Source organism: Ahaetulla prasina, chromosome 1, assembly GCF_028640845.1.
Source record: "Ahaetulla prasina isolate Xishuangbanna chromosome 1, ASM2864084v1, whole genome shotgun sequence".
NCBI classification, from domain to species: Eukaryota; Metazoa; Chordata; class Lepidosauria; order Squamata; family Colubridae; genus Ahaetulla; species Ahaetulla prasina.
The window spans coordinates 2,956,840-2,978,241 of record NC_080539.1 but is presented as its reverse complement, the minus strand read 5'-3'; the positions used below and the strand labels follow the sequence as shown (position 1 = coordinate 2,978,241).

The window sequence follows — 21,402 nt, the reverse complement described above, 5'->3', positions numbered from 1 at the left end:
TGTATGTCTAGTTTGATGAAAAGAGGGACTAGTGAAAACTAATCAAGGAGAGAAGCAACTTAGAACTAAGGAGAAATTTCCTGAGAGTTAGAACAATTAATCAGTGGAACTACTTGCCTCCAGAAGTTGTGGGTGCTCCAACACGGGAGGTTTTTAAGAAGAGGTTGGATAACTATTTGTCTGATGTGGTGTAGAGTTCCCTATCTAAGCAGAGGGTTGGACTAGAAGACCTCCAAGGTCCCTTTCAACTCTGTTATTCTATTCTATTCTATTCTATTCTATTCTATTCTATTCTATTCTATTCTATTCTATTCTATTCTGTGCTTCTCTCCTTGATTTGTTTCCACCCGTTGCTTCTTGTCCTGCCTTTGGTGCTTAGGAGAATAGCTTGCCCCCCTTCCTCCTCTCTGGGGAAGGCCCTCAAATATTGGAAGATGCTATCCTGTCTTCCCTGGTCCTTCTCTTCACTATTTACCATTTACTAAATCTGCACTACTAATTAATCTTCTCATCGTTCCCATCACCAATCTCTTTCCACTTATGACTGCATGACTGTAACTTTGTTGCTGGCAATCCTTATGATTTATATTGATATATTGACCATCATTTGTGTTGTAAATGTTGTACCTTGATGAAGGTATCTTTTCTTTTATGTACACTGAGAGCATCTGCACCAAGACAAATTCCTTGTGTGTCCAATCACACTTGGCCAATAAATTCTATTCTGATTCTGATTCTGATTTTAGAGTAGCCAGGCCCAGTTCCTGCAACCGTTCTTCGTATGTCTTAACTTCCAGTCCCTTAATCCTCTTGGTTGCTCTTCTCTGCACTTTTTCTGGCGCAGAGGTCTCCAGCCTTGGCAACTTTAAGACTTGTGGACTTTAACTCCCAGAATTCCTCAGTCAGCTTTGCAAAGCCGGCTGAGGAATTCTGGGAGTTGAAAGCCACAAGTCTTCAAGCAAAGCCGGCTGAGGAATTCTGGGAGTTGAAGGCCACAAGTCTTCAAGCAAAGCCGGCTGAGGAATTCTGGGAGTTGAAAGCCACAAGTCTTCAAGCAAAGCCGGCTGAGGAATTCTGGGAGTTGAAGATCGCAAGTCTTCAAGCAAAGATGGCTGGGGAATTCTGGGAGTTGAAGGCCACAAGTCTTCAAGCAAAGCTGGCTGGGGAATTCTGGGAGTTGAAGGCCAGAAGCCTTCAAGCAAAACTGGCTGAGGAATTCTGGGAGTTGAAGGCCGCAAGTCCTCAAGCAAAGCTGGCTGGGGAATTCTGGGAGTTGAAGGCCACAAGTTTTCAAGCAAAGCCGGCTGAGGAATTCTGGGAGTTGAAGGCCACTAGTCTTCAAGCAAAGCTGGCTGAGGAATTCTGGGAGTTGAAGGCCACAAGTCTTCAAGCAAAGCTGGCTGAGGAATTCTGGGAGTTGAAGGCCACAAGTCTTCAAGCAAAGCTGGCTGAGGAATTCTGGGAGTTGAAGGCCACAAGTCTTCAAGCAAAGCCGGCTGAGGAATTCTGGGAGTTGAAGTCCAAGCAAAGCCGGCTGAGGAATTCTGGGAGTTGAAGGCCGCAAGCCTTCAAGCAAAGCCGGCTGAGGAATTCTGGGAGTTGAAGGCCGCAAGTCTTCAAGCAAAGCCGGCTGAGGAATTCTGGGAGTTGAAGGCCGCAAGTCTTCAAGCAAAGCCGGCTGAGGAATTCTGGGAGTTGAAGGCCGCAAGTCTTCAAGCAAAGCCGGCTGAGGAATTCTGGGAGTTGAAGGCCACAAGTCTTCAAGCAAAGCCGGCTGAGGAATTCTGGGAGTTGAAGGCCGCAAGCCTTCAAGCAAAGCCGGCTGAGGAATTCTGGGAGTTGAAGGCCGCAAGCCTTCAAGCAAAGCCGGCTGAGGAATTCTGGGAGTTGAAGGCCACAAGTCTTAAAGTTGCCAAGGTTGGAGACCCCTGTTCTAGAGTCCAGATTCAATTCACAACCATGAATCCATGAAGTCATCTTAACAACGGCAATGGTTCACTTAACGACCGTGGCAAGAAAGGTGGTGCAATGAGGCAAAATTCCCTTAACAAACCTTTCGTTGAGCAACTGAAATTTGGGGTTCGGTTGGGGGTTGCACGTCGCGGACTGCCTGCACAGAAAAAAAGACCACTCCGCTAATTTTCCTCTTTTCCTTTTGGGAAAACCTTGATTTTTCCACATCGGTAAATGAGAAATAAGCCGTTGGTTGTAAGGGACGTTTGAAGCTTCTTCACCATTTGGAGTATTTAAAGTCGTTTTCACACCTGCTCCCACCATTTATGTATAAATATATATATGCAACACATCAAAAGAGGGGTTGCCGTCTAAACAAAGGCTGTGTTTGCATAACAGAGTTGGCCAGAATTAACTTTGTTGCTGGCAATCCTTATGATTTATATTGATATATTGACCATCAACTGTGTTGTAAATGTTGTACCTTGATGAAGGTATCTTTTCTTTTATGTACACTGAGAGCATTTGCACCAAGACAAATTCCTTGTGTGTCCAATCACACTTGGCCAATAAAATTCTATTCTATTCTATTCTATTCTATTCTATTCTATTCTATTCTATTCTATTCTATTCTATTCTAGTCTAGTCTAGTCTAGTCTAGTCTATTCTTCTCTTCTCTTTTGTAGCCTATGACTTAATGATATTAAGTATTGAATTTGTACCCCATGGCCATCATTAAGTGTTGTAAGTGTTGTACCTTGATGAAGGTATCTTTTCTTTTATGTACACTGAGAGCATCTGCACCAAGACAAATTCCTTGTGTGTCCAATCACACTTGGCCAATAAAAAATTCTATTCTATTCTATTCTATTCTATTCTATTCTATTCTATTCTATTCTATTCTATTCTATTCTATTCTATTTGCTATTCTATTCTATTCTAGTCTATTCTTCTCTTCTCTTTTGTAGCCTATGACTTAATGATATTAAGTATTGAATTTGTACCCCATGGCCATCATTAAGTGTTGTAAGTGTTGTACCTTGATGAAGGTATCTTTTCTTTTATGTACACTGAGAGCAGATGCACCAAGACAAATTCCTTGTGTGTCCAATCACATGTGGCCAATAAAAAATTCTATTCTATTCTATTCTATTCTATTCTATTCTATTCTATTCTATTCTATTCTATTCTATTCTATGAGGGGTCCTGGGTACTCTCTGAGCTGGGTGGTTTTCTTGTAGACGTTTCATAATCCAACTAGGTAACATCATCAGTACTAGGTAGAAAGGAGTGGGGTTTGTGGAGGAAGAGGAGGAGGAGGAGAAGAGATTGTGGGAGGGGGGGATCCTGGGTGATTTCTGAGCTTGGTGGTTTTCTTGCAGATGTTACAATACCGAATTAGGTAATGCCATCAATATTAGGAGGGAGAGGGGTTTATGGAGGAAAAGGAAGAAGACTGTGGAGGCCTGAGATTGGCTGTTTTCTTGTAGACCTTTCATGACCCAACTAGGTAACATCATCACTGCTGGAAGGGAGTGGGGTTTGAGGAGAGGAGGAGGTGGTGGAGGAGGAGGACTGAGGGGTTCCTGGTGGTCTCTAATTTTGCTAGTTTTCTTGCAAACATTTCATTACCAAGCTAGGTAACATCATCAGTGCTAGAATGGAGTGGGGTTTGCAGGGAGGAGGAGGAAGGAGAGGAGGAGGAGGAGGAGGCAGGACAAGAGACAATGGATGGAAACTTATCAAGGAGAGAAGCAACATGGAACTAAGGAGAAATAACTTGACAGTTAGAACGAGTGGAACTGCTGGCCACCAGAAGTTGTGGGTGCTTCATCACTGGAGGTTTTTTAAGAAGAGTTTGTTTGGAATGGTATAGGGTCACCTGCTTGACGTGGGGGGGTCAGACTAGAAGACCTCCAAGGTCCCTTCCAACTCTATTGTGATGGATGGATGGATGGATGGATTGAAATGGTATATGGTTTCTGCTGGAGCAGACGGTTGGTCTAGAAGACCTCCCAAGGTCCTTCCCAACTCTGTTATCCTCTTGTCCGCACAGCATTTTCCTGGTTATCTGGACACAGCCTCGTGTCCCAGCCACCGGACACACTTCCCCCGTCTCAGCTGCCAAAGAAAGCCAGATCCCCAAGGAGTCAGAAAAAAAAGGGGGAAAAAAAATAAAATAAAATTGGGGCAGATTTTTCTGGCGAGGGCAGAGATCTGGACTGTCAAATGATTAGACCCGACAGTTTTTCAGGAGTGCCGAGTACTTTGGCCTGCTCAATTATTAATCCATCCACCAACTTAACGGGTGATCATGAATAATTGATCCCGATCGGAAAGCCGGGCGGCCAAAACAAACCCAAGAAGGACACCATCGGATGTTTTTTTTCTGCACTAAGTGTGAAAAGCAGATTCATTCGTTTTAATCCTCGCCCTCGCTGCCTTTGTAATTGATTTAGTTTTGCAGAAAAGGCTGGGAAAGGGGACGGGCAGGTGTCCAAATCGAAGTGAAGACACCGCCCCCTGCCAGAAGGGACCTTGGAGGTCTTCTAGCCCAACCCCTTGCTCAAGCAGGAGACCCTAGACCATTTCAATCAATCAATCAATCAGAATAGAGCTGAAAGGAACCTTGGAGGTCCTCTAGTCCAAACCTCTGCTCAAGCAGAAGACCCTATACTATTTCAATCAATCAATCGATCAGAATAGAGCTGGAAGGGACCTTGGAGGTCCTCTAGTCCAACCCCCTGCTCAAGCAGGAGACCTTAAATCATTTCAGAGAGGTGGCTGTCCAATCGCTTCTTGAAAACCTCCAATGAGCAGCCACAACTTCTGGTGGCAAGCCGTTCCACTGGTTAATTGTTTTCATTGTCGGGAAATTTCTCCTTATTTTTAGGAGTTCTTGGTTCCCTTTCGGCCCCTCCTGCAGCTATTGTTCAAGTAGAACTTAAATGCCAGTGAGATTTGCCCTCCAAATACAGTTTGCAATCCACAGACGTATTAAAAAATGACAGATGAATAAAAGCTGAAAAGAAAAAGAAACAGCATCTCAGCTGAGAGTAAAAAACAATGAAATATCAGCTCGTAGTTAGTGCAAAAGATTATAGAAAAATCTTTTTTTTTTAGATTATAGAAAAAAAGAGTATACAAAAATGTTTGTAATAATACAGGTAGTCAACTCGTTAATCAGAATAGAGCTGGAAGGGATCTTTGAAGTCTTCTAATCCAACCCCCAGCTGAAGGAAGTGATCCCATAACTTTGGTCACTAAACGAATGGTTGAAAGTCAAGGACAACCTGCACTGTCAACCCCAACATATCAATCAATCGTAGTTTAGTGTTACGTGCTAAGCAAACTCAGTTCTAGATTGTGCCGTTTTATGTGTGATTTTTCTTTTTAGCCGCCTCCCAAATTAGTTTTACACCTTCCACCGAAACAAACCCAGAACGCAAAAAAAAAACCCCCAAACCCAATGAAGAAACGAGAATCCTAGAATTAAAGAAATATGTTTTATTCAGAGATAGTGCCTTTTCCATTTCATGTTAGCTAGATAATGCAACCGCATCTTATTTATTAATTTATTAATCAAGATAACCCTTTTCCCTATCTCAGCAGAACGGAACCCACCAAAAGGCGGAGAAGAAAGACAAATTAAAAAAACCGGAATAAAAATAAAAACTCCCAACAGCAGGTTCCTTCACCCGGAGCTCTCGTAAAGAAATTCCGTTTCAACTCTGAATTTTTTGCTTTTCCCTATTTCTGGAAGGGACAAAAATAAGAGTTTATTTGCACAAGGAAGCCTTCTCTAACCTCGAGCAACCTCTTGCAGCCAAAAACTATCTCGTCATTTTTAGTCAATTCAAAGCGTTAACAGAATTAAACAGTCTTGCGAAACCGAAAGGGAAGGAAGAGTTTATTAATTTAAGAAGTTGGTCTTTTGCGGTAGAGTGGCTAGTTGCTAGAATCTATTCGAAATTTTTTTAAAAGACAAACATTGTATATTAGCGTTTAATGCAGGGTTGGGCAACTATGGCGCCTTTTACGACCTGCGGACTTCAACTCCCAGAATTCCTGAGCCAGCCAAATATGGCTGGCTCAGGAATTCTGGGAGTTGAAGTCCGCAGGTCGTAAAAGGCGCCATAGTTGCCCACCCTGGTTTAATGTCACCATGTAGGAATGGGAACCAGGGTTCCCAGCAACCAAAGCTCTCTTAAATCACTCTTCCCAGCCTTGAATCCACCGGGACTCCAAATCCCATGATCCCCACTGACTAAGCTAATAACTGCGAATTGTCGTCTGCATATGACTATCGGAGGAAGAGGCGAACCTTGGGCTGGCTTGGGTTGCCAATAAAGTCAAAATCTCTGCGTTTCTGCATCCGAAGGTCCAAGAGCAGTATGTAATAGACATTGTTTTTTTTTTTTTTAATTTTATTTTTGCTTTGAAGCAAGGGTGGGTAGGGGGATGTCCGGTATCTTTTTTTCAAGATGGGAACCAAACCAAAACCGGACAAACAAGCCGAGGACTTGCGGGAAACTCTTTTGGTCAAATTACCCCTGCTAAAACAGTTCGACGATTCGGATACCAAAATGGCACTCGCTCTCTTTTAATCCCCCTCGCTATTCGGAAAACATTGCGAGAAAAGAAACGCGCTCGCTCGTTTTCCAGCGGGATCGGTAAAATAGCAACTGCGTTTCCAGTTTGGTGAAAAGTCTCTACGGAGTGGGGTCTGTCTCACGAACGTTGTCCACGTCGAAAGGAAAAATCCGGTCTCTTGTTTTTGGGAACATTTTCCCGCCATCAGCGAACCGGTGCGTTTTGGCTGTTCTTGATGTTGTGAAAAAAAAGAGATCAGAAGGAAGTGGCCTTCCCCAAAACGGTGGAATACTTACCAACCCGATCCCCCGAGGATCACAAAATCTGGTGAAGAATTTCTCTCTCTCTCTCTCTGGTTCTCGGATCTCCAACCAGAGTTTAAGTTGCAAAGTTTTAAGTTGCAAAGTCTGGGCGAAGTTGTTTTAAATATCGGAGCAGGGTTTCTTGGGGAGACAGGTTAGGAAGAAGGAGAATTATCTCCTTTGGAAGATAAACACAACAGCTGAATTGGGGTGTGGGGGGAGCCAGGTCTTAACTTTATACGGGAGCAAAATGGTAGAAAAGGAACAAAGGACATTGAACGGGAAGAAGGGATCCGTGTCCTTAACGTGGGAGAACAGGACGAGGGATGAACCGCGTGGGCACCTTTGGGAACCTTCGTGGCCATCCGTGGAGGAAGGAGGAAGAGAGTCCGCCTGCCTAGGTCACTTGGTCTCCGTGTCCCCAGATTGAGGGGGTGGTGGTGGTGGTCCCGCAGCGGTCCGCCTGCCCCTTCGCAGGCGCCCAGAACATAGTCCCAGAAGTCACTCTGTGCGTCCTCCGTCAATGGAAGGCGTAGAGGAGGAGGAGGATGGTGCAAATGCTGATCACGCCCCCCAGGATGAGGGTGTCGCGTCGCTTCCGCAGGTTGATCCGCTGGATGAGGCTGTTCACAGCTGGGAAACGGTCTGGAGGGGCAGCTGAGTTAAGGGCCGCAAGGAAAGAAGGAAGGAAGGAAGGAAGGAGGGAAAGAAGGAAGGAAGGAGGGAGGGAGGGAGTGAAGGAAGGTAGGAAGGAGGGAGGGAGGGAAGGAAGGAAGGAAAGGAGGAGGGAGGGAGGGAAGGAAGGAAGGAAGGAAGGAAGGAGGGAGGGAGGGAGGGAAGGAAGGAAGGAAGGAAGGAAGGAAGGAAGGAAGGAAGGAAGGAAGGAAGGAAGGAAGGAAGGAAGGGTGTTTGCCAGCCAGCCACTCACCCACCCACCCACTGGTGGGGGCAAGAGTGCTCTCAAGTCTTTTTCTATCGGCATTCTAGGGTTGTTTTTTTTGGGGGGGGGTTTGGGCCTGTTGGGAAGGGCACCATAATTTTCACATTTTGGTAGTGGCTGTGATTTTTTATTTTTTTTAAAAAATATCCTTATTGGTAGGATTTGGCAGGAAAAGAAACAGAAGAAAGGAGAGAAAGGAAAAGAAAGAAAGAAAGAAAGAAAGAAAGAAAAAGAAAGAAAAAAAGAAAGAAAGAAAGAAAGAAAGAAAGAAAGGGGTAAGGAAGGAAAGAAAGAAGGAAGACTAGGAGAGAAAGTAAAAAAGGGAAGGAAGGAAGGAAGGAAGGAAGGAAGGAAGGAAGGAAGGAGAAAATGCAAAAGAGAAGGAAGAATGGAAGGAAGGAAGACTGAAAGGAGAGAAAGTAAAAAAGAGAAGGAAGGCAAGGAGAGAAGGTAAAAAAGAGAAGGAAGGAAGAAGAGAAAGTAAAAAAGAGAAGGAAGGGAGGGAGGGAGGGAAGGAGGGAGGGAAGGAAAGGAAGGAAGACAAGAAGGAGAAAGTAAAAAAGAGAAGGAAGGATGGAAGGAAGGAACGAAGGAAGGAGAGAAAGTGAAAAAGAGAAGGAAAGAGGGAAGAAAAGGAAGGAAGACAAGAAGGAGAGAAAGTAAAAAAGAGAAGGAAGGAAGAAGAGAAAGTGAAAAAGAGAAGATAGATAGAAGAGAAAGTGAAAAAGAGAAGGAAGGAAGGAAGGAAGAAGAGAAAGTGAAAAAGAGAAGGAAGGGGGGAAGGAAAGGGAGGAAGACAAGAAGGAGAGAAAGTAAAAAAGAGAAGGAAGGAAGAAGAGAAAGTGAAAAAGAGAAGGGAGGAAGGGAGAGAGGGAAGGGAAGGAATTGCTGCTCTCAAAGGGAAGCCAGGGTCTTCCCTCCATCCTTTCTCTATTCTCATCTCTTCCCTGACCACATTCTTTGTGAATCTTCGCGTCCCACCCACCCCCCCGACTTCACTGATTCATTTTATTTAAAACATTTATAGATCCCCCCCCCACACCTTTCAACCAACTCCGGGTGGCTCCTTCCAGGGCCACATCGCAGAGCGTTGTTGGCTCTCTTCGGCTCTTCCTTGATCCCACATCTCTTAAATGAGCTACGGTTGGGAAGCCCCCCCGCATCCAGCAGGGGGTTGGACTGGATGACCTCCAGGCTATTTTCCAACTTCGTGATTCCAATGAACATTGGGCGCCTGGGATGTGAAAAGGAGGAGGAGGAGGAGGAGGAGGAGAAAGGATACTGGCCAAAGTGTTCATCTTGCTCTGTATGGATTTCAACATCCCTCGCTGCGAAGTCATGTTTTCTTTTGTCGCCATGGCAATGCTGAGGTCGGAGAGGGACCAGAGAAAGGGCAAAAAGGAGATTAAGGCACTCAAGGTTAACTCACTGCAGGTAGTCCTCGACTTACGACCATAACGGAGCCCAACATTTCTGCTGCTAAGGGAGACACCGGTTCATTGAATTTTGTCCCGTTTTACGACCTTTCTCGCCACCGTTGTTAAGTGAATCACCGCAGTTCTTAAATTAAGTCACACGGTTGTTGAGCATCTCTGGCTTCCCTGATTGACTTTGCTTTGTCAGAAGGTCGCAAAAGAGGGTCACGTGACCCCGGGACACCGCAGCGGCCGTAAGTATGAAGCAGTTACCAAGCATCTGAATTGTGATCACATGATCACAGGGATGCTAACCAAGGTTGCCATTTTTAAAAATGGTCCCAAGTCACTTTTTTTCAGTGCCGTCGTTGTAACTTTAATAATAATAATAATAATAATAATAATAATAATAATAATAATAATAATAATAATAATAATAATAATAATAATAATAATATTTTAATTTGTATACCGCCCTTCTCCCAAACTTTGAACGGTCACTAGCCGAACGGTTGTAAGTCGAGGACGACCTGTACTTGAAACGACTAAGCCATGCTTCGATCGACAAATAATATTTGATTTGTATAAATCTGTTCCAAGCCCCCCAAGGCTTTCCCCATTGGCATTCTGGGATTTGTAGTTTTGGGGGAGGCCCCGAGGAACCTTAAGACGTAAAACTTCGGCTTCCCAAGATGGTCGGATTAACTGAAGGTCCAGAAAAGTCATTCCTTAAAAAATGGTGTTTGCTTTTCGACATTGGCCCCCCCGCAAAACGCAGCACAGCTGAAGAGCAAGGAAAAAAAAAAACTGGCAAAGATTATAAACTCATTTAAAAAGAAAAACTATTTTAAGGGAGAAATTGAAACGTTATAATTAGAAATTCTTTGATTATAGTTGAGATACATATCATACTGATAAAAATGTAAGTTTAGATAAATTAATTGGAATGTGTATCGGGGATCAACCCATCGACACAATGTATTTGGATTGATGATGATTTTATGTATGTTTGTTTGTTAAAAATAAAAAAAAATTCCTTAAAAAAAAAAAGAAAGAAAAACTAAACAGAAAATTGGATTGCACTGGAATTTCTAGCTCTTCTCTGGGGCTGCATTGAAAAGCATTCAGTAGATGTTAGATAAATACCAGCCTGGCCCAGGAAGGGAGGAAGGAGTGAGAAAGAAACTCAAGAGGATCCAGCTTTGATTCTCTTGAGTAGAGAAGAGAAAGAAAGAAAGGGAAACACCATAGGGATTTTAAAGTTCTGTTATTACACCCTCAAACAGTGTTTTGTAAACATTTTAAGATGACTGGACTTCAAATCCCAGAATTCCCCAGCCAGGATGGGTGGATTCAACATGCTGACTGGGGCATTCTGGGAGTGGAAGTCCATCCGTCTTAAAGCATGCTTGGTTGTTGAATTCTGGAAGTTGAAATCCTCCCCTCTTAAAGCATACAGGCTGGGGGATTCTAGGAGTGGAAGTCCACCCACCTTAAAGCATGCTGGCTGGGGGATTCTGGGAGTGGAAGACCTCCCCTCTTAAAGCAAGCTGGCTGGGGGATTCTGGGAGTGGAAGTCCTCCCCTCTTAAAGCATACAGGCTGGGGGATTCTGGGAGTGGAAGTCCTCCCCTCTTAAAGCATACAGGCTGGGGGATTCTGGGAGTGGAAGTCCTCCCCTCTTAAAGCATACAGGCTGGGGGATTCTGGGAGTGGAAGTCCTCCCCTCTTAAAGCAGGCTGGCTGGGGGATTCTGGGAGTGGAAGTCCACCCCTCTTAAAGCAGGCTGGCTGGGGGATTCTGGGAGTGGAAGTCCTCCCCTCTTAAAGCATGCAGGCTGGGGAATTCTAGGAGTGGAAGTCCAGCCCTCTTAAAGCAGGCTGGCTGGGGGATTCTGGGAGTGGAAGTCCACCCCTCTTAAAGCAGGCTGGCTGGGGGATTCTGGGAGTGGAAGTCCAGCCCTCTTAAAGCATGCTGGCTGGGGGATTCTGGGAGTGAAGTCCAGCCTCTTAAAGCATGCTGGCTGGGGATTCTGGGAGGAAGTCCTCTTAAAGCAGGCTGGCTGGGGGATTCTGGGAGTGGAAGTCCTCCCCTCTTAAAGCAGGCTGGCTGGGGGATTCTGGGAGTGGAAGTCCAGCCCTCTTAAAGCATGCTGGCTGGGGGATTCTGGGAGTGGAAGTCCACCCCTCTTAAAGCAGGCTGGCTGGGGGATTCTGGGAGTGGAAATCCACCCCTCTTAAAGCATGCTGGCTGGGGGATTCTGGGAGCGGAAATCCACCCCCTTAAAGCATGCTGGCTGGAGGATTCTGGGAGTGGAAGTCCTCCCCTCTTAAAGCAGGCTGGCTGGGGGATTCTGGGAGTGGAAGTCCTCCCCTCTTAAAGCAGGCTGGCTGGGGGATTCTTTCTTAAAGCAGGCTGGCTGGGGGATTCTGGGAGCAGAAATCCACCCCTCTTAAAGCATGCTGGCTGGGGGATTCTGGGAGCGGAAATCCACCCCCTTAAAGCATGCTGGCTGGAGGATTCTGGGAGTGGAAGTCCTCCCCTCTTAAAGCAGGCTGGCTGGGGGATTCTGGGAGTGGAAGTCCTCCCCTCTTAAAGCAGGCTGGCTGGGGGATTCTGGGAGTGGAAGTCCAGCCCTCTTAAAGCATGCTGGCTGGGGGATTCTGGGAGTGGAAGTCCACCCCTCTTAAAGCAGGCTGGCTGGGGGATTCTGGGAGTGGAAGTCCAGCCCTCTTAAAGCATGCTGGCTGGGGGATTCTGGGAGTGGAAGTCCAGCCCTCTTAAAGCATGCTGGCTGGGGGATTCTGGGAGTGGAAGTCCTCCCCTCTTAAAGCAGGCTGGCTGGGGGATTCTGGGAGTGGAAGTCCAGCCCTCTTAAAGCAGGCTGGCTGGGGGATTCTGGGAGTGGAAGTCCACCCCTCTTAAAGCATGGCTGGCTGGGGAATTCTGGGAATGGAAGTCCTCCCCTCTTAAAGTTGCTAAGATTGAGAAATACCAATCTAAGCAAATTCCAAAACGTTTGCACCTTTGAAACAGACCAACGCGTTTAACCGGGGGAGTTAACCGGGAATGTGTGTTTCTGTGCCGCAGCGAAGGAGTACGTGTTTCCTAGGCTACCCCATCCGGGAATTGGGGCCGACCCATCTCTACCCAGGGGAGCCTCCTTGGAGAATTGGGGCAGGCCCAGGAAAGAGGACGGAAGGAACCCCAAGAGGCTGCCCCGTTTCTGGCCTAGGGAGAGGCAGAAGGACAAAGCTGCACGAAAAGGCGAAATGACGTTGGCATGAGAAGGTAAAAAGAAGGATGTGGATGGAGAGGCAAAGGGTTTTGCGGTGCCTGGAAAACTCTTAAGGGCCGTAATGGAGAAGGAGGGGAACCTGCCAGCCAATTTGGACAATGTGCTACTCGGAGGGATTCCCATGAGTATCTCTTTTTTCACACGGACCCAATAAAAACCGACCTCTTAATAGCTTCGCCTGTGGTTTTTCAAATGCCTTATGGCAGGGATCTCCAAACTTTGGGCCAATCACTAAGGGCTGGTGAGTTCTAGTCTTGCCTTAGGCAGGAAAGCAAGCTGAGTGGACCAATCACTAGGAGACGGTGAGTTCTAGTCCTGCCTTAGTCAGGAAAAACAACTGGATGACTTTACGCCAATCGCCAGGAGACTGGGAGTTCTAGTCCCGCCTTAGCCCCAAAAGCCAACTGGGTGACTTTGGGCCAATCGCCAGGAGACTGGGAGTTCTAGTCCCGCCTTAGCCCCAAAAGCCAACTGGGTGACTTTGGGCCAATCGCCAGGAGACTGGGAGTTCTAGTCCCGCCTTAGCCCCAAAAGGCAACTGGGTGACTTTGGGCCAATCACCAGGAGACTGGGAGTTCTAGTCCCGCCTTAGCCCCAAAAGCCAACTTGGGTGACTTTGGGCCAATCACCAGGAGACTGGGAGTTCTAGTCCCGCCTTAGCCCCAAAAGCCAACTGGGTGACTTTGGGCCAATCACCAGGAGACTGGGAGTTCTAGTCCCGCCTTAGCCCCAAAAGCCAACTGGGTGACTTTGGGCCAATCGCCATGAGACTGGGAGTTCTAGTCCCGCCTTAGCCCCAAAAGCCAACTGGGTGACTTTGGGCCAATCTCCAGGAGACTGGGAGTTCTAGTCCCGCCTTAACCCCAAAAGCCAACTTGGGTGACTTTGGGCCAATCACCAGGAGACTGGGAGTTCTAGTCCCGCCTTAGCCCCAAAAGCCAACTTGGGTGACTTTGGGCCAATCTCCAGGAGACTGGGAGTTCTAGTCCCGCCTTAGCCCCAAAAGCCAACTGGGTGACTTTGGGCCAATCGCCAGGAGACTGGGAGTTCTAGTCCCGCCTTAGCCCCAAAAGGCAACTGGGTGACTTTGGGCCAATCACCAGGAGACTGGGAGTTCTAGTCCCGCCTTAGCCCCAAAAGCCAACTTGGGTGACTTTGGGCCAATCACCAGGAGACTGGGAGTTCTAGTCCCGCCTTAGCCCCAAAAGCCAACTGGGTGACTTTGGGCCAATCTCTGGAGACTGGGAGTTCTAGTCCCGCCTTAGCCCCAAAAGCCAACTTGGGTGACTTTGGGCCAATCTCCAGGAGACTGGGAGTTCTAGTCCCGCCTTAGCCCCAAAAGCCAACTGGGTGACTTTGGGCCAATCACCAGGAGACTGGGAGTTCTAGTCCCGCCTTAGCCCCAAAAGCCAACTGGGTGACTTTGGGCCAATCTCCAGGAGACTGGGAGTTCTAGTCCCGCCTTAGCCCCAAAAGCCAACTGGGTGACTTTGGGCCAATCACCAGGAGACTGGGAGTTCTAGTCCCGCCTTAGCCCCAAAAGCCAACTGGGTGACTTTGGGCCAATCTCTGGAGACTGGGAGTTCTAGTCCCGCCTTATCCCCAAAAGCCAACTTGGGTGACTTGGGCCAATCTCCAGGAGACTGGGAGTTCTAGTCCCGCCTTAGCCCCAAAAGCCAACTGGGTGACTTTGGGCCAATCTCCAGGAGACTGGGAGTTCTAGTCCCGAGTTCTAGTGGTAAAGTGAGGCAGAACACCGTGAACCACTGTCCAGCAACGGAAATTTTCGGTTCCGTTGCGGTCGTAAGTCGGGGACAACCAGCTGTGTCCCCTATTGATCCGTGGCCACCGCCTGCAGCCCGCAGCGTGCATCCGAGGCCCTGAGCCAAGCGCTAATGTTAAATACATTTTAGATTCTCTCTCTCTCTCTCTCTTCGAAAGCCGCTACCCTTCCTTCTTCCAGGCTGCCAAGATGAGGCTGGAAAGGAGAAAGAGGCCGAACGGACCCCATTAAGGAAAGAGATTGAAAGTGCCGCTTTCCAAAAGGCAATTTACAATTTCCAATCACCGCTATTCAGGACCTCTAAATAGAGGCATCCAAAATGGCCTCCCACCACAAAACCCATCCTCTTTAAAGGCTCCGGCTTTGGAGAGAAGAAAGAGAGAGTGAGAATCATTCCAAAAGTCTCTTCCAACCCTTTTCTGTCTTGGGGTTTTTTGTTTTGAGGTGGGTGGGAGCTTAAGGGCCGCGGTGTGGCTCAGGCAGTAACAAGCCTGTTATTAAAACACAGTTGCCTGCAATTACTGCAGGTTCGAGTCCCACCAGGCCCAAGGTTGACTCAGCCTTCCATCCTTTATAAGGTAGGTAAAATGAGGACCCAGATTGTTGGGGGGGGCAATAAAAGTTGACTTTGTATATAATATACAAATGGATGAAGACTATTGCTTGACATAGTGTAAGACGCCCTGAGTCTTCGGAGAAGGGCGGGATATAAATGCAAATAAATAAAATAAAAATAAAATAAATAATAAATAAAAATTTAGTTCAGTAGAGAGTCCTCAACTCACTTAATGACCATCCAAAGTTAGAACAGGAATGGAAAAACGTGACTTAAGACTATTTTTCACACTCCAGGGTCACTTGAGCAAAATTCAGAGGCTTGGAAACTGGCATGTACTTATGACAGCTGCAGTGTCCCGGGGTCACTTGATCCCCTTTTCCGAGCTCCCGACGAGTAAAGTCAACGGGGTAGGCCGATTCACGTAACAACTGTGTGACGAACTTAACAGCTGCGGCGATTCCCTTAACAACGGTGGCAAGAAAGGTCGTAAAACGGAGCAAAACTCACTTAACAACCGTCTCGCTTAGCAGCAGCAATGTTGGCCTCCATTGTGGTCGTAAGTCGAGGACTACCTGTACACACTGAGGAGCGAAGACCTCCCGACTTTATAAAACTTCTTAGCTCCTCAATACAGGCAGTCCTCGACTTACGACTGCAATGGAGCCCAACATCTCTTTCGTTAAGTGAGACAGTTAAGTGAATTTTGCCCCCTTTAACGACCTTTGCTGCCACAGTTGCTTAAGTGAATCACTGCAGTTGTTAAGTTAGTAACCCGGTTATGAAGTGACAAAAGTCACAAAAGAGGATCAATGACCCACACACCCCGGGGCGCACAGCAACCGTCGTAAATATTTGCACCTGTATAACGGTCTGGTTCGGTTCTGCAACCCAACAAGAAAAACACAGACTTCAGAGGATAATTAGAACTGCAGAAAAAATAATTGCTACCAACCTGCCTTCCATTGAGGACCTGTATACTGCACGAATCAAGAAGAGGGCCGTGAAAATATCTACAGACCCCTCGCATCCTGGACATAAACTGTTTCAACTCCTACCCTCAAAACGACGCTATAGAGCACTGCACACCGGAACAACTAGACACCAGAACAGTTTTTTCCCGAAGGCCATCACTCTGCTAAACAAATAATTCCCTCAACACTTTCAAACTATTTACTGAATCTGCACTGCTATTAATCTTCTCATCGTTCCCATCACCAATCTCTTTCCACTTATGACTGTATGACTATAACTTGTTGCTGGCAATCCTTATGATTTATATTGATATATTGACCATCAATTGTGTTGTAAATGTTGTACCTTGATGAACGTATCTTTCTTTTATGTACACTGAGAGCATATGCACCAAGACAAATTCCTTGTGTGTCCAATCACACTTGGCCAATAAAAATTCTATTCTATTCTTCTCTCTTTGTAACCTATGACTTAATGATATTAGGTGTTAAATTTGTATCCTATGACTATCATTGTGTTGTAAATGTTGTACCTTGATGAAGGTATCTTTTCTTTTATGTACACTGAGAGCATATGCACCAAGACAAATTCCTTGTGTGTCCAATCATACTTGGCCAATAAAAAAATTCTATTCTATTCTATTCTAAATACGAGTCAGTTGCCGTACGTCCGACTTTTGATCACACTATCATGGAGATGCTGCAACGGTCGTAAGTGTGAAAACTTACCGAGTCACTTTTTCCATACTGTTGTAACTTTGAACGGTCGCTAAACGAACCGGTCGTAAGTCGAGGACTACCTGTACAAGGGCTTAATTCTTTCAGAAGGCCGCCTGGGGAATTTGGGAAGGCAGGAGAAAGATGTGTGTGTGTGAGAGAGAGAGAGAGAGGGAGAGAGAGGGGCGCAATGGCAGGATCCCCCAGGGTGAAAGCCAGTTGAAGCGATCCAGTGGATCCCTTCGAAGAAAGCCATTCCCAGTCTTACCTTATCGTCTCTTCGATCAACCGGTCGGAGCTGAAAGGAAAGAGAAATTAAGTTTTAATTAGTTAATTTTTTTACATCCCTCTTTCCCTGCGTGAACTGTCAACATAAAATCGGGGTCGATACGTATCCGAGAGACGGGAAGCGAATTGAAACAACTGGGGGAAAAAAAACCCCACGGGAGCCCCCACATTTACACAAAGTCCTCAACTTACGACCACAATGGAGCCCCAGATTTACGTTGCTAAGCGAGACAGTGGTCAACTAAAATTTGCCCTCTCCTATGACCTTTCTTGGCGTTTTGGTTTGTTAAGTGAATCGCTGCAGTTGTTAAGTTAGTAAAAACGGTTGTGAAGTGACAAAAGTCACAAAAGAGGATCACATGACCCACACACCCCGGGGCGCACAGCAACCGTCGTAAATATTTGCACCTCTATAACTGTCTGGTTCGGTTCTGCAACCCAACAAGAAAAACACAGACTTCAGAGGATAATTAGAACTGCAGAAAAAATAATTGCTACCAACCTGCCTTCCATTGAGGACCTGTATACTGCACGAATCAAGAAGAGGGCCGTGAAAATATTTGCAGATCCCTCGCATCCTAGACATAAACTGTTTCAACTCCTACCCTCAAAACGACGCTATAGAGCACTGCACACCAGAACAACTAGACACAAGAACAGTTTTTCCCGAAGGCCATTACTCTGCTAAACAAATAATTCCCTCAACACTGTCAAACTATTTACTGAATCTGCACTACTATTAATCTTCTCATAGTTCCCATCACCAATCTCTTTCCACTTATGACTGTATGACTGTAACTTGTTGCTGGCAATCCTTATGATTTATATTGATATATTGACCATCAATTGTGTTGTAAATGTTGTACCTTGATGAAGGTATCTTTTCTTTTATGTACACTGAGAGCATATGCACCAAGACAAATTCCTTGTGTGTCCAATCACACTTGGCCAATAAAAATTCTATTCTATTCTATTCTATTCTACTCTACTCTACTCTACTCTATTCTTCTCTTCTCTTTTGTAACCTATGACTTAATGATATTAGGTGTTAAATTTGTATCCTATGACTATCATTAAGTGTTGTAAGTGTTGTACCTTGACGAAAGTATCTTTTCTTTTATGTACACTGAGAGCAAATGCACCAAGACAAATTCCTTGTGTGTCCAATCACACTTGGCCAATAAAAAATTCTGTTCTATTCTATTCTATTCTAAATACGAGTCAGTTGCCGTACGTCCGACTTTTGATCACACTATCATGGAGATGCTGCAACGGTCGTAAGTGTGAAAACTTACCAAGTCACTTTTTCCATACTGTTGTAACTTTGAACGGTCGCTAAACGAACCGGTCGTAAGTCGAGGACTACCTGTACAAGGGCTTAATTCTTTCAGAAGGCCGCCTGGGGAATTTGGGAAGGCAGGAGAAAGATGTGTGTGTGTGAGAGAGAGAGAGAGAGGGAGAGAGAGGGGCGCAATGGCAGGATCCCCCAGGGTGAAAGCCAGTTGAAGCGATCCAGTGGATCCCTTCGAAGAAAGCCATTCCCAGTCTTACCTTATCGTCTCTTCGATCAACCGGTCGGAGCTGAAAGGAAAGAGAAATTAAGTTTTAATTAGTTAATTTTTTTACATCCCTCTTTCCCTGCGTGAACTGTCAACATAAAATCGGGGTCGATACGTATCCAAGAGACGGGAAGCGAATTGAAACAACTGGGGAAAAACCCACGGGAGCCCCCACATTTACACAAAGTCCTCAACTTACGACCACAATGGAGCCCCAGATTTACGTTGCTAAGCGAGACAGCGGTCAACTGAAATTTGCCCCTTCCTATGACCTCTCTTGGCATTTTGGTTTGTTAAGTGAATCACTGCAGTTGTTAAGTTAGTAAACACGGATGTGAAGTGACAAAAGTCACAAAAGAGGATCACATGACCCACACACCCCGGGGGGCACAGCAACCGTCGTAAATATTTGCACCTCTATAACTGTCTGGTTCGGTTCTGCAACCCAACAAGAAAAACACAGACTTCAGAGGATAATTAGAACTGCAGAAAAAATAATTGCTACCAACCTGCCTTCCATTGAGGACCTGTATACTGCACGAATCAAGAAGAGGGCCGTGAAAATATTTGCAGATCCCTCGCATCCTAGACATAAACTGTTTCAACTCCTACCTCAAACGACGCTATAGAGCACTGCACACCAGACCAACTAGACACAAGAACAGTTTTTCCCGACGGCCATTACTCTGCTAAACAAATAATTCCCTCAACACTGTCAAACTATTTACTGAATCTGCACTACTATTAATCTTCTCATAGTTCCCATCACCAATCTCTTTCCACTTATGACTGTATGACTGTAACTTGTTGCTGGCAATCCTTATGATTTATATTGATATATTGACCATCAATTGTGTTGTAAATGTTGTACCTTGATGAAGGTATCTTTTCTTTTATGTACACTGAGAGCATATGCACCAAGACAAATTCCTTGTGTGTCCAATCACACTTGGCCAATAAAAATTCTATTCTATTCTATTCTATTCTACTCTACTCTACTCTACTCTATTCTTCTCTTCTCTTTTGTAACCTATGACTTAATGATATTAGTTGTTAAATTTGTATCCTATGACTATCATTGTGTTGTAAATGTTGTACCTTGATGAAGTATCTTTCTTTTATGTACACTGAGAGCATATGCACCAAGACAAATTCCTTGTGTGTCCAATCACACTTGGCCAATAAAATTCTGTTCTATTCTATTCTATTCTAAATACGAGTCAGTTGTCAGACGTCCGACTTTTGATCACACTATCATGGAGATGCTGCAACGGTCGTAAGTGTGAAAACTTACCAAGTCACTTTTTCCATACTGTTGTAACTTTGAACGGTCGCTAAACGAACCGGTCGTAAGTCGAGGACTACCTGTACAAGGGCTTAATTCTTTCAGAAGGCCGCCTGGGGAATTTGGGAAGGCAGGAGAAAGATGTGTGTGTGAGAGAGAGAGAGAGAGAGAGCGGGGGGGAGGGGGCAATGGCAGGATCCCCCAGGGTGAAAGCCAGTTGAAGCGATCCAGTGGATCCCTTCGAAGAAAGCCATTCCCAGTCTTACCTTATCGTCTCTTCGATCAACCGGTCGGAGCTGAAAGGAAAGAGATTGAAAGTGCCGCTTTCCAAAAGGCAATTTACAATTTCCAATCACCGCTATTCAGGACCTCTAAATAGAGGCATCCAAAATGGCCTCCCACCACAAAACCCATCCTCTTTAAAGGCTCCGGCTTTGGAGAGAAGAAAGAGAGAGTGAGAATCATTCCAAAAGTCTCTTCCAACCCTTTTCTGTCTTGGGGTTTTTTGTTTTGAGGTGGGTGGGAGCTTAAGGGCTGCGGTGTGGCTCAGGCTGTAAGAAGCCTGTTATTAGAACACAGCAGCCTGCAATTACTGCAGGCTCGAATCCCACCAGGCCCAAGGTTGACTCAGCCTTCCATCCTTTATAAGGTAGGTAAAATGAGGACCCAGATTGTTGGGGGCAATAAGTTGACTTTGTATATAATATACAAATGGATGAAGACTATTGCTTGACATAGTGTAAGACGCCCTGAGTCTTCGGAGAAGGGCGGCATATAAATGCAAATAAATAAAATAAAAATAAAATAAATAATAAATAAAAATTTAGTTCAGTAGAGAGTCCTCAACTTACGACCACAATGGAGCCCCAGATTTACGTTGCTAAGCGAGACAGTGGTCAACTAAAATTTGCCCTCTCCTATGACCTTTCTTGGCGTTTTGGTTTGTTAAGTGGATAACTGCAGTCCTTCGCATGGTCATTAAGTGAATCTGGCTTCCCCATTGACTCTGATTCTCAGAAATGTGACGTAGGGACTCGGAGACCGTCATAAACACGAGTCAATCGTCAAGCGCCCGAATTCTGATCACGTGACCACAGAGATGGCGCCAACAGTCATGAGAAAATCGGTCCCAAGTCTCTGTTTGCAGTGCCGTCGTAACTTCAAATGGTCACTAAATGAATTGTTATAAGTGGAGGGGGAGCGGTACAGTTGTTTTTTTTTTTGGCTTCCAAGACCAGCCCTCTCCTGAGTGGCGCGGTGGCCTAGAGGTGGCGCTCTCACCTCACAATCAGGAGGCTGTGAGTTCGATCCTAGGTAGAGGCAGATAGTTCTCGCTCTGGGAACGATGGGAATATTCGGTATCTGCTGAACAAAACTCCGCAATGGCAACAAGAAGGGCATCCGGCCAGTAAATACTTCAGCTCCAATCAGGTTGCCCAGAAGCCACCTTGCAAGCGATTATGAGGTCGTTAAAAGAAGATGGTGAAGACCAGCCCTCTCTTGCAGTGGTGAAATCTGAACTGGTTTACTAGTGGTTTGCTGGCTGCGCATATGCACTGCGCACACGCATGCGCAGTGCGCACCATGCACCAAATGCAAGGTATGCACATGCGTGCGCAATGCACACCAAAAGGAGGCATGGGGTAAGTAGAGCAGCATGCTGGGGGGTGATCAGCTGTGGTGCGCGATCTCTTTTTCTTTTCTTTTATGCACACTGAGAGCAAATGTACCAAGACAAAT

General features: G+C 45.8%; 1 protein-coding gene across 4 annotated transcripts in view; it reads right to left on the bottom strand.

Annotated features, from left to right (window-relative positions):
* Nucleotides 1-6,358: 6,358 nt before the first annotated feature.
* Nucleotides 6,359-21,402, bottom strand: part of GOSR1 (golgi SNAP receptor complex member 1) — a 39,753-nt gene continuing 24,709 nt past the window's right edge. For 2 of the 4 annotated variants that reach the window (XM_058163983.1, XM_058163982.1), the window contains exons 7-9: nucleotides 19,929-19,958; nucleotides 9,071-9,153; nucleotides 6,359-7,493 (exon numbers count right to left, since the gene is read on the bottom strand). In XM_058163983.1, coding sequence (XP_058019966.1) covers nucleotides 7,369-7,493; nucleotides 9,071-9,153; nucleotides 19,929-19,958 — 238 coding nt within the window. In that variant the 3' untranslated portion in view covers nucleotides 6,359-7,368. The remainder of the gene's footprint in view (nucleotides 7,494-9,070; nucleotides 9,154-19,928; nucleotides 19,959-21,402) is intronic. The other 2 variants (XM_058163981.1, XM_058163984.1) reach the window with 1 other exon arrangement.